Source organism: Asparagus officinalis, chromosome 3 (assembly GCF_001876935.1).
Source record: "Asparagus officinalis chromosome 3, Aspof.V1, whole genome shotgun sequence".
In the NCBI taxonomy this organism is placed as follows: Eukaryota; Viridiplantae; Streptophyta; class Magnoliopsida; order Asparagales; family Asparagaceae; genus Asparagus; species Asparagus officinalis.
The window spans coordinates 75,409,403-75,423,142 of NC_033796.1; the positions used below are offsets into that span (position 1 = coordinate 75,409,403).

General features: G+C 34.3%; 1 protein-coding gene across 1 annotated transcript in view; it reads right to left on the bottom strand.

The window, feature by feature from the left end:
• LOC109835300 (formin-like protein 20) overlaps positions 1-13,740 on the bottom strand; it is a 37,984-nt gene that overhangs the window by 20,244 nt on the left and 4,000 nt on the right. The window contains 9 exon segments of the mRNA XM_020403282.1: positions 9,919-10,010; positions 10,291-10,372; positions 10,449-10,499; positions 10,574-10,654; positions 11,761-11,802; positions 11,909-12,007; positions 12,865-12,936; positions 13,127-13,253; positions 13,504-13,736. Of these exon segments, the coding sequence (XP_020258871.1) occupies positions 9,919-10,010; positions 10,291-10,372; positions 10,449-10,499; positions 10,574-10,654; positions 11,761-11,802; positions 11,909-12,007; positions 12,865-12,936; positions 13,127-13,253; positions 13,504-13,736 (879 nt within the window).

Here is a 13,740-nt window from a genome sequence, read left to right on the forward strand (position 1 = left end):
AATGGTGTCATCGAGCGTTCTTTCGATTGTGTAAGAAATAAATGCTTACAGAACCATCAACACTATAAGGGGGCGTTAGGAATCTGACACAACCCAAAGTTCAGGCAATTTGGTGGAAAAAAGGTTCAACAAGGGGGTTATGTGAAATTACCGACAGAAAAACAGATGGTGTTATAATATCATAAAGTCCGAATAAACACGCATAATATCTGCGAATGTGCAATACATGTAATAATGTTATGCAAATCATTAAATTTAAGCAAATCTAGTTTACAATATTGTAATGCAGATTAATTTGTCATTAAGTTTATATGAAAAACTATAAAGAATACTCACACATATAGAGAACTAGTATAGTGCACGTGCATTGCAGGTGGACATATTTGTTTCATGTTCTAAAAATTTTATGTAATTTGTAATATCATTTGTTGAAAGTTTGTTTTTGGATCTAATTATAGAAAATCTCGAGGACTTGTTTGTAATTTATCTTCATTAAAACCCCTAGACTAAAGCATATTTTTTGAGGTTTTTTTTAGTTTATAGGGGGTTATCTGTAAATTTATAAAGTTATAGGGTTTTTCCCTAAACTTTATGCATTTTCAGGTTTCTTTCTACAAATTTTATAAAATTAGCTCATCTAGTTTTAGACATTTTATGAAGCTAAAGGGTTGGAGGGTTTAATTTGAGATTAGTAAAGATATAGAGAAGATTAATGGTGAGGTTATGATGGTGATTAAATGTGAGAAATTGACTACAATTCTATGCTATTTAAACAACTACACATGAACATATCAAAATACATATTTTATGTGAATGGATTAAATTGGGCTGAATGTTTGAGGCATACAGTATAAGATAGCGAAACTTTATTCTTACGGAGCATAGAAGAACAATAATAACTAATTGAAAAGGAAAAACCAAATTCATTAAGGAATTATGTGCACTTTAGAATTTGCTTCATCAAGTAAAACACAAAATAGAAAGAAATTAGCAAATAATATTTACTCCCACTTCCACTTTTTCACTGAGCCCATTATCCATGGAAATATTGTTGCATAAGCTGAAAATACCAAGCAACTAATAAATTAAAATCAACAGCCTTGTGTCTTGTGAAGACTTCACTATAGAACAAACTTTTTTCACATTTGTCCAAATGGACCGCATTAAAAGTGGCAAATGAATCTAAGGAGGTTGGAGCTGCGAGAATGATGTTAGAGACCACAATAGGTAAGAACTGAGGGGGGTGGCGGGTTTTTTGTTTATTGTATCTCATCTAGTGTGTATTGTGTAGTTGATCTGGTGTATTGTGTGCTGGGGGGTCTGTTGTATTGATTTATTAGTCTTATCTGTCTGTCTTGTCGTATCAATGCTGCGTTGGTGTGTTTGTGAATCGGAGGAGTGGGGTGTGAAGGGAGCGTAGAGATTTGTGGTTGTGTGGTGTTTGGCGCGTTTCGGGGTTGTATGTGAGCGGTGTGGGTGTTGTGAGTGAATTTGTGTGTGTGGGTTGTGAGGGGTGGTTGGGGGGGGTGTTGGGATGTGTAGAGATTGAGGTGGGTGGGGGTGGTGGGGGGGTCCGTGGTTGTGTCGTGGGGGGAGCAAGTGTTGGGGGTGGTGTGTGGTCTCTGCGATGGTAGGGTGTTGGGCCGTGGTTGGGAGTAGGTGGGGCGGTTGTGGCCGCCCCACACAGTTAAGAATACGATAAATTGGAGAGTTGCATAATTGAGAGGTTACAGATAGATATGGAGGATTAATGAGCATTTGTCATAACAGTGCAATCAACGATGGATAATGGGAAAATGGGTAAAGCTTTATGAAGGAGTAAATTAATGGATTGTTAACTAAAAAGCTAGTGGGATAATGAAAATATCAAAAATATATTATAATCACAATGCCAATGGGACAATGAAAAGCTAGTGGGACAATTTAAATTTTTTCATGTCGTTGATTTTGTTCATACTTATAAAGTTTATAAAATATTAAAAAGCGAACCCAGAATACTGCCTTGTCTTCTCTTCCACGTCTCTTTGCAGAGGAACTCACTAACCACCCATCCTCGACCTTGACCTGCAAGCACCACCACCTCGCTCCAGTCTCACACCAATCCACTCTTATTTATCAACAACATCGCTTATCATCAACATCAGAGCCTTTGGCTCCAACTTCAAGTTCTGCGGTCTCAAACCACCCTTCGATCACTTTGCCACCTTCAATCTTCGACTATAATACATTCATTGTTTGTGAATGGATCTCCAGCAGCTCCTCCTGTTCAAGCAACCTTCACTCCCTTTTTTTACAAATTCAAGCTCTGCTATCAGCCCTTCGTGACTTCATTACTTCCTTCACTGTCGTTTTCCCATTGCAACCAGAGGCTTATCAAAGATTGCTCATCTATAGGTTTGTGTTTAATAAGGATTTGAAACTTGAAGATCTTTCTTTATTTAATTCAAAGGTATTTAACTTAAAAAATCATCACTCTTTGCAGTTCTGCAAGTCGTATGGGACTTCTCCATGTGTTTAGGTTTATTTGAACTTACCATTTCATAATTACAATTATTGTAGGTGTTTAGATTATTTTATTGCCGATCTATAATTTTATACTATATTGTTATATTTCCGTCATTCTTTAGTGATAATTTTTCATTCACAAAGCATTGAGTTCTTTAGATTGTCTATTTAGAAATCCTACAAATTCTATCTTGCATCACCCTCAGGCAATCAAATGGACCTTGAGCCCCAAAAAATTGAAGGGACAAGTAACATTTAAAAAATATTATGTATTACAGTTCACAACAAAGTCCATGTATAAATGTTATTCTTTTTCTAATTTTTTCTATATGCCATATCAACTCTTTCCTATTTCGGTATGTTTACCTAGACGTATTTTGATATATGGACTCTTTCAAAGCCTTAAGATATCCAAAAAATCCCAAGATCATTAACTATATGGCAGATACTAGTAATATTCCATTAAGTTTACAGAATACATTGATTACTCAATTTTTCCCTCGTTCAACAGTACTTCATTAAAATTTTTCCCTTAAAGCAGTCTGAGGGTTTATAGGCAGACCTCATTGTCATATTTAATTAAAAGTAATTAATCAACTAGAGATTTTTGAAATAAGAAGTTGCTTTTAGGGCAGTACATTAAAACACAAAGTTTCAAGGGAGGAGGCCTAAAGAAAAGTTTTTCCTAATAGGAATCCAAACCTATCAAGCAATCAATTCAGTTGAAGAGTTAAAACAGAATCTTAGTTTTATATTCTGACTATATTGACAATGCATAGTTCTAAATTGATGCAAAAGCCATGGATAAAAACATAAGAAGTGCAATGCTTAACGTCTTGTTTGCTTGTTTACATTTTCTCATACATGTTGTCAGGAGAGTCGCATTTGCACGGTTTAAGTGTGGGTCTGGTAAGGCACAATATGGTATACAGTGCCACGTCAGAAGAACTGCTAGATGGATACAAGGTTAAATATGGTTGGACTCATGAGGCAGAAAGGGTTAACCCTAAATTAATTTAGGTCCAAGTATATTAAAGCCTATTCCATCTCAGCTCATGGGCCTTTGCAACCCAACAAACAAGCATCAAGCTCCAAGTTATACTGGCACTTGGATGTTCCATTTGCACCTAGGCTTTATTAGCATTGCTAGAGCTCAAGGTAGAGCACACGTGAAGCTCAATATGCCAGTAATGTCTCTTGGTCTAGCACGGGCTAGAGTTTCCTTCTGTGCACATGTTGTCATACTTGCCTTCGACGTGACTTTGATTGTTCGTAAAGTGTTGAGTCATTATCTCCAGTAATCATTAAGTTGTGTGGTAGTGGGCTCAACTTGGACTCAATTGGATCCAAGCCAAATGGAGAATTATTAGGAGTCTCGCATCATTCAGTTTGTGGCTTTGGTCTAACAAAGGCATGAGATGGGATTTAAACCCACATTAGAAAAATAATTAGATGGATATATGGTGGGGTATGTTAATCCTTTTGAGTCAGTTAAGGTGCAAGCATACTGGCCTAATTACATGGGCCCTTGCAACCCAACACGTGCGCATGAGTATGTGTGTTCCAATGATAAAGAGATGAGGGAGAATGACAGCTATGGGACATGTAGAATAGAAACCATGTGGTGCCCCAGTTTGCAAGATGGTTGCAACTGTATTTAGAGGAGAAACAACATCCCATGATAGGTAAACAAACTGGAACAATGCGCCTAAATTAAAAGGACAAGATTGGTGTTCATTTAACAGTGAAATGACCCTAAAAGTGTTTACTAAGGGCCTGTTTGGTTCATCTAAAGTGGGCTCACAAACATTTTTCACTGCTCTGACACAGGGTCCAGCAGTGCAAAATGAAGTTTTGGGCTTTCAAGTAGCCAGTTTGGTTCGCAACGATAAAATGGGAAATGGGCTCCGAGAAACCTCTCCACGTTGGAAAATTTTCCCACTTCCATTTCCTCCCTCAACCGATAGAAATAGGCTGAAAACCTCCTCCTTGACGTGGTTCTGTCAGATACATTTCTTTGGGGAAACTAAGAACGGCTAGGGTTACCACTCATTCTCCCCCCTTCTCTCATCTTGGCGCCTTCATCTCTCTTAGGTAGCTCTTTTACCGCCATTTTACTGAGGGCTTTGACATTTTGAGTTAATGGTGGAGATCTATAAATAATGATCATTCTTTGATGATTTCCTGGAGTTGAAATTGGGGGTTCTGTGAAATCATTCTTGCCAATTGGGGACTTATATAAATTTTGCTTCATCTCTCAAAAAGGTAATTCCTTTCTTGCTAATTCTTATTCTTATTGCATATTAAATCAGAAATTTTAAGGATAATTTAAATATATTTTTTCGGATGATAAATTTTGGTAGTTTGATAATGATCTTGCAATTTTTCTCCTTTCCCTGATACTTTTTTTTTTTTGCCATTTTTTTCGTATGACTTCTATTTGTCAGTTCAAGGGTAAATAAAAAATTTCATGTTAAAACCACTGCCTAGACAACAAGACGAAGAGACTGAATCAGGTATAATGTTCATGCAATTTGATTAAGTTAACATCACTAGGTATAATCATATTTTGCTTGGAACACTCCTTGTAATTGAGTGCAGCAGGAGTCACATGCCAGAACATTTGTGGAAACAAAGTTTATGAATGATTACTCGAGGAAGATGTCAAATATGCATCCACATGCAAGTTTTGTTTCACCATTCAAAAGATTACCATTATCTGGAGTTCTCTATTAACTTGAATTAAACAAGTTAGCATGTATTTATAAGATCATAAGTTACAAGCATCTGATGTTAAACAAGTTAGCATCTTATGTTCTTGATTAAATGATTGAGATTATATTCTCACATTTTAATGAATTATGTTCCTTAATTAAGGAGTTCTCGATTAAATGATGGAGACTATATTCTCATATTTCACTGAATTATGTTCCTAATTGGTATCATGCATCCTGTCCACAAACTGATGTTTTGAGTGACACAGTTGGGAATTGTTATGAATGTGTTGGTCCTTGCATTATTTGTAAATTACAAAAAAAATTATGTTGATTGATCGCAATAAACAGGTTTAATGTGATTGTCTATATCAAACGGGTATTTTCATACGAGACGAAGAAATTTCATGTGTTGTATTAAGACTTGAGAGTCTAAGATCACAAATTTGTCTTTCATTTTTGTGCTTTTCTTTCCTAATGATTCTGTTTATCTTATAGATGTGCTTGATTCATGCATTTTATATTGATTCAATGCTTAACAAAATTCTTTGCATGAAACATTATCTGTTTGCATCGTAGATGGATGATGATGGGGAGTTTTTCATTGAACAAAGTGTTGTTAACATAGTTCAGAAGGCTACACTATCTGTTTTGGTTATAATGTTTACATTCATAAGGAGAATGCAAACTAGACGTAAATCAATTTTTTCGTAGTGGCCAAGTGAGGAAAGAAGAAAACAAGAGATGGCTAGTATTAAACACATTAAGCGTATTTATAATGGTTTTAGTGATAATTGTGTAAACTATATTAGAATACAGAGTGATGCTTTTGTTAAACTAGCAAATATAATGAGGAACAATAGACTGCTAAAAGACTCAAGGAATGTAACAGTGAAAGAATAGCTTATCATGACCCTAAACATTTTGGGTCATAAATCTAAAAATCGCATTGTGAGATCTCATTTTATAAGATCAGGGGAGACAGACAGTAAATATTTCAACAAGATATTACAAGCAATTATTTATCTGTGTGGACGCTACATAAGATAGTCCCTAATGACATTCCCCAAGAGATCGTTAACAACTCGCTATACTACCCTTATTTCCAAGTATATCTACACTTTAAGCACAGTTATATGTATAATCAATAAAAATAAATGTTAACTTAGTAATTTGATACACGTATTATAGGATTGCATTGGTATGATAGATGGGACCCATGTTGATGCAATACTTCCGCTTTATCTTGTTGCACGATTTCAAGACCGCAAAGATGTTACACAGAATGTGCTTGCAGCTTGCACCCCAAACAAACTGTTCATATATATTTTAGTAGGTTGGGAGAGATCTACAAATGATTATAGAATTCTCCAAGATGCATTATCTAGACCATAACCACATGGATTGAGAGCCTATGATGGTAATTATATAAAAAATTAACTTAAAATTTTTAATTTGAATATGCAAACTTAGCTTCCTTAAAAACTTTCTTAAAAAATTATAAGCAAATACTATTTGTGTGATGCTAGGTACCCCACCATGCCAGGATTCATCTCTCCGTACTGAGGTGTTCATTAACATTTAAAAGAACATTCAGGTAAAACACCTAAGAATAGAAAGAAATTATTCAATATAAGCATTTTTCTTTGAGGTCTAAGATTGAATCTGTATTTGGCACATTGAAGAATCGTTTTAAAATTTTGTGTGCTAAGCCACATTACCCATTTCCTACACAAGTAGATATCGTATTGATATGCACGATACTTCATAATTTCATTGCCACTGTGGATCCAAGTGATGAACTACTCAACAAGTCCGACTTTAATGAAGATATTGATGGTGAGGTGACAACTGATAATGATAATAATTTAGTTGATTTTACTCAAACTCAAACTCAAAGAGAGCAAATTGAATCAACAAATGAGTCGAAGACTCTTAGGGATGATATTGTTTAGGCAATGTGGGTGGACTAATGTGATAAAAATAATCATGGTGTAACTACTAAGACTTAATTTTCATATTTGTTGTACTATTTATGCTCATGTATGTACTCTTTAACTCTATGTTTTGCTTTTTCCAGTTATTATATTTTGCTTTTCATTCATGTATTCATGTTTTACTTCTTTCAGTTATTATATTTTGCTTTTCATTCATGTATTCATGTTTTGCTTATTCGGCAAATTATATAATATCTAACTCTCTCTATTTAAATAGGGCGATTCTCAAGAGAACAAACATTTATTTTGGGATTCCTGTTATGATGATGAGCTCATTATATTTCTTGCCGAATTGGTAAGAAAGGGTTACAAACCCGACAAAAGTTTTAAGAGAACCGCTTATCATATGGCTTCCCAACATATTAACGAGAAGTTTAACACAATATTTAAGTGGGATAACGTCATGCATCGCATTAAAACTTTACATACAAGATTTCATGATATGAACATTTGTCGTAATCTTAGTGGTGTCGGATGGGATGATAGCACCAAGACTGTCATCATGGATCCTGAATGTTTAGATAGGTGGATTGAGTTAAATAAACTCTTGTTGCATTTTCATTGACTAATTATCTCATTTTCTTGTTTTTATTGAATTAATTCACCTATACTTTTCAGAACAAGAGCTTTAAGAATGCTAACCTTAGACAATATATTAATAAACCCTTGATGTGTTATAATGATCTTGCACTTATCATCGGGGATGATCAAGCTAGAGGGGAATTTGCTAGTAATGCTTGAAAAAAGTTTAGGCGTAGCAAGTCCATAAATTTTGGAGATGATGCTAATTCACCTTTGCCTACCTCTCAATCCCCTCAAGTACACATTTTAGATAACAAGGTCACTCCTCCGCCTAAGAAGCACCCGCCACATCAAATTTTAAGGCAAAGTCATGTGTTGCTAAGGAAAAGGCTTGTAGGACCAACCTAGATAATGACCTCCTGCAAAAAATAGTGGATAAGATAGAAGTATTTAGCGCAAACATAAAGTGTGTAAATATGCATTGAACTGAGAAGTTATCCACGGTCCTATATGCTCATTTACATGACTTTAGTGTTGATAAGCTAGATATATACTCTTGTCATCTCTTTTTGAATGAGCATGAATCAAGACTATTTATGGGCATATCTCAGGTTGGTCAAAAAGAGATGATTGATGTATTTCTCAACAATGAGGGTTGAAGACCAATAGAATATGGGCTCACGTAGTATTTTGTGATTCTCACTTCTAACATACTTGTTAAATCCACTTACTTTTGGTGTAAGACTAGTCTTGCTTAATTTAGGGAACTACTCTTAAGGATGTTATTTTTTGTGTTTGTGAAACATTATGATGATGGAATACATTATTGTAATATATAGTAAGTATTTATATGCATCCACATTTAGTTGTGATTCTATATTTAGCGTACAATTTCATATGAATATTTACCTTTCACCAATATCTTTATTTTTCTTACTCATATTTTTTTCCTGGTTAGAATTTGGTATGCAAACATTGTGTTTTATATATGTATATGGACTGGTACATTTACTTGGTGGTTGGATGTTGAATCTGATAATATTTATTTGGATTAATAAATTTTCTACTGGTATTGCCCATGGTTTTGAAGCGCTCATGATTTTGAAACCTAACTGGTTTTGTTTCTTGTAGTTGACTCAACTACTCAGTCTCCATTACATACATGTTTGGTATTTTCAAGTTTGATGCGATTTTCCATGTCATATACATATTTATGACTAATCAGGTTGTTTATAGGGTTTTTTTATAGGTTTCATAAGAATTTTTCGCTAATTCAGGTTCATATTTCATAAAATTATGAATAATCAGGTTATTACATGTTTCGTTTGTTTTTTTCATGTCAAACAGGTTTTGTGTGATTTTTTCATGTCAAACAGGTATATTTCATGTCAAATCAGGTACGTAGTTCATAACATTAATCATGTTATTCCAGGTTTCGTAAGATTTTTTATGTCAAATAGATATTTATAATGAATTCAGTTATTTACTATTTGTTCATGTTACATTCACACTTTTATTTTGGTAAGATTACCTCCTATAACGAACACAAATAAATTTATCTTTAGTGGGGGCAAACTTACCATGGTGACCGTATACATTTTTTCCTACACACTTCAATACCAACCAAACACAAAAAATTGAGAAAGTCTAATCAATAAAAGTTTTTCCTTTTTTTCTTACCATCCAAACATAAGAAAAGTGCATACATTGGTTTCCCACCATATTTTATATGTGAACCAAACCCAAACAATCTATTTCTTGGAAAAGTTTAAAAAACCCAAAACTTTGATTTCTTTACATGGAATTATATTTCCCAATACATGGGAAACGAACCAAACAGCCCCTAAGGGGAAAATATCACATAGCAACTATCAAAGCTTTTCTTTAAAGGCTTTACGGATATTGTTGTATGTTTGTGTGCACATGATACCTACATTTTATTTAAAAAAAAGGACATGATGCGTAAATTAAAAAAAATCTAAGAATCGAAGTGGCCTTTTGCTCCAATAAAACTGGAGTAAAAATGTAGTATCTACCTAGAATAAAACTTCCCAAAATTTAAACTATGAAAATTGGTGGCCAATTTTGTAATGAAAAGAATAATTGAAGACATAGCTCACTGATAATCTATATTATGTACAAAGACCGAAACAGGTAAAAAGAAAAGATTACATTTTTACCTTACAGAAATAATGCATCAATGTCATTCTATTAATTGCTCGAGTATCTGCAAGTTTCAAAAGGCTGTCTAGGCGGAATCCAATTGCTGAACCTGTGAAGCAAGATTAAGAGCTACTTTCTTATAAAGTTGATAAAGTAAAAATTTTCATAGAATCCAAACATGCAAGAAATTTCCCCCGTTCAAGCACTATTTTACTTCAAATAAATTTATTCTACACTAGCAACATGTGTACTTGAACCCCTATGTAAATTGTGTATATGTATTAAAAGTGATTGAAAACTGAAAAAACTAATGAGTTAAAGCTAGAATAAGAAGCTCAACTTGTCTGATCAATAAACAAATGTTTATGAATAAGCAATAATCCAGATACCTCTGGCAGTTCCTTGGTTTAATGTGTTCCCAAGAAATAGAATTTTCTTCATGATCTCCTTCAATTTAACAGAGTTCCGAATCTTGAGTCATGCAAATATAAATGTCATGCTCACATTAATCTCAAGAGAAAATTCACGCAGATGTTGCTAGGTTTACCTCAACGCATGCAGAATCTACAGTGTTTAGACTCTTCCTAAGATCTGATATCTGAGGAGGAAGGAAAGAAGCTGAATCATCAATTCAAGTAGGCTCTTTAGCTATGAAAATGAAGATTCACATACCTGTGAACGAAATTGGATCTTGAAAGCAAATACTCTCAATTTGGACTCAACTCGAGGAACTTTCATCAGCTCTAGAAAGAACTATAACATTCAAAAATAAATATGCATTAAAACATTCATGTATATTCAATTAAGATAAATCCATAAAGTTTAAATAACTGAAGATTAAAATATGGTGATCAGTGCAAACTAAAGACAATTATACATGTTACCTATGCTACCTAGGTACTTCTATCTTAAGTCGTTCCCGTACCCATACCCGTACCCATACCCAAACTCCTTGGACACTCCTTGCATACATGCATACATTTATTTGGGCATGTACTCAACTAAACAATACATGTTTTAATTTAGAACACTTGTCAAACATTCCCTGGACGTAAATCATATGCTTTACATCCACTTCCAGAAACTTGTGGTGTTCCAAACTATGATTTTAAAGGTTGATTTGGTGTCTAATTCAAAAAACAATTGTTTTTACAATTTGTAATCCACATAATAAAAGGAACAGAAAAATGTTATAGGTTAACTCATAACATGTAAATAAAAAATATTGATCTCATGTAAACTATTAACTTCAATTTATAATGTGTATAAATATTTACATAGCCATGTCCCCGTACGCTACCTTTTGCAAATTTGTCGTGTCCTGTACCGGTATTGGTAGCTGTACCCATACCCCTGTAACATAGCATGTTGTCTATGGGGGAACCAAAATTAGTAAGAATCTAAGTATCATAAAGGACAAACGAATCATCCATCTCTTTCTCTAATGGCCTTGTTAAGAGGTTTCAGGTCAAAAAATTAAAATTTTATCTCAATTTTCTTTAATTTTAACATGTATAAAGCTTTACATTTTGAAGATTAGCATAAGCATTATCATATACAAGTTTAAACATTCCATTAGATTATCTTTTGCAAGTGAATATTTGAAACTTAAAAAACAGAGAACAGAATTACTTTAACACTCAAATCTTCAATGTGTAAGGCTAACGATGAAGCAGTTGATGATCTGATGTGTAGTTGAAATCCTTATATCTTTATCAGTCACAAATCACTAAATCCCGTTTATCAATCACTCTCTTTGTTATTAACCGAAGCTCTCGCTTGAACTTTTGAAGAAAAAAGATTGGATTCAAGTTCAACTGTACATTACCCAAAAAGTCATAGACAAATAGTAAATTTACCTGCTCACACTTTCCAAGTTTTTCCTTGTCACCAGTGTACCCCTACAGCCATAACAAATAAAGCATATGAACAGAAAAAATAAGAAGAAGAAAGAAGAAACCACTAAAATGTAACGGAAAGAGATGATTGTAGTTTTACAATATACACCTTGAGCAGCTCCATTTCCTCCTTCGTTGGACAAAACTTTATAAGGTTTTCTACTTGATCAACATCTAAGATAGAATCATCCAATGCTAGAGCAGCACTCTGCAGAAACATCTAATTGTCAAATTTCCAGATCAAGAAAACATGCTTGCTTTACAGCTAAATGATTAATTTAGGCATAATAGTAACAACGAACTACAACAATTAGTAACTCTAAACTACAAAAACCTATTGTAAGCAATCAGTTAGTTTTGTTCAAGAGTATATTGACCGTTTCTGAGAACATCTGAAATGATACTGCTGACAGGAAAACTAAAAATGAAAGCTCTCAATATCTTACTGAATAAGTGTCATTTACAATATTTATATAAAAGTGACACCTATGTCATTGACATAGAAACATGTGAATCAACAAGAAGTTTGCTTGTTGACAAAACAAAAAACTATGTCTTAAAACCATCTTTAAGGTTCTAAAAGATCAAAATGACACTTAAACTTCTGATTAATTTAAAATTTCATAAAAATCCATTATCAGCTAAAATCCTAGCGTCACAATGGAAATCATAGTTTTATCTTTTCTACATTCGAAACTTTTTTGCATTGTTTCCTAACTCTGTCGCACTGAGTGGTAGGTTCACTGCATTGACACGTCAATGCCCACTTTGTGAACACTTCTATCTGCCAGTGAGTGGAGTCAATTAAATCGTTTAACAAATATAGGCAGATTAACCAACCAATTTCAATACTTTCCTAACAACTATCGATCAAGAAAAAAGATCTAACCAGAAGAACTTACTTGATAAATTAAGTACAAGTGACTAAGAAGATTAGGCACTGTTACCTAGAATGAACGTATAGGATTAAACATAGTTCACCCTAAATTCAAGGATATTTATGAACAGCCAGACCTTTTGACTTTGACCGTGATAAAGCCACATCAGCATTTCATTTCAACTTACCATCAGATCAGGAAGTGGTATCTTTACTTTTGTCAGCATGATTTCAGTGTTATTGGCCCGTCTTAGGTCAATCTACAGAAAACAAAATCAAATCAAAACATACAGTCAGATCTTGAAAAGATCAAATATGGAAAAGAAAACATGATGAAATTATGCTGATTCATCTGTGATCAAATGACAACTTCTACTTTAGATTGTAAATCTACTGTTTTTTTTTTTTTTTTTGGGGGGGGGGGGGGGGGGGGGGGGGGGGGACAACTACCAGGTGAATTTTTTCTGACTTTGAACCAAGGGATTTACGACGTCCATCAGAATTGGAGCTATCACCCGATTTCGGAACAATCGCAGAGAAGAGACTTTCAATTTCTGATACATCAAAATCTGAAGCACTGCACATATTGTAAAAAGAAACTATAAGTAGCACACGTTAAGCCATGAAAAATGATATGCAGCCATTGTTGTTAGTAAATCTTAAAGTGCTTTAAACTAGAGTAAGTACGAAGACATGGTATATTAAGTTAACGCATGCAGGAACAATAATATATTAAATAAATCTATGATGAAATAGCCTAAATGTTGATGAAGTTTATAATGATAAGTATACAGTAACCAATTTGGGGGGAATAAAGATGTAGATACCTGAGAGGATCATCAGATTTCTGGAGTTCTGCCCATAGGCTTCCCTGAACAGCTCTTGTTACTTTCACCCAGTGCAAAGGCTTCAACGATGATCGACGAGTTGCTGCAGAAAAACTAGGGCCAGGAGCACGTGCAAAACCACGACCTCTACCTGCAGCCAAGGAACCTTGTGACCCTGGCAAACCTGTTAGAGGAGGTGGAGAAGAACCTCCAGCCTTTGGTGGTGCAGGTGGGGCA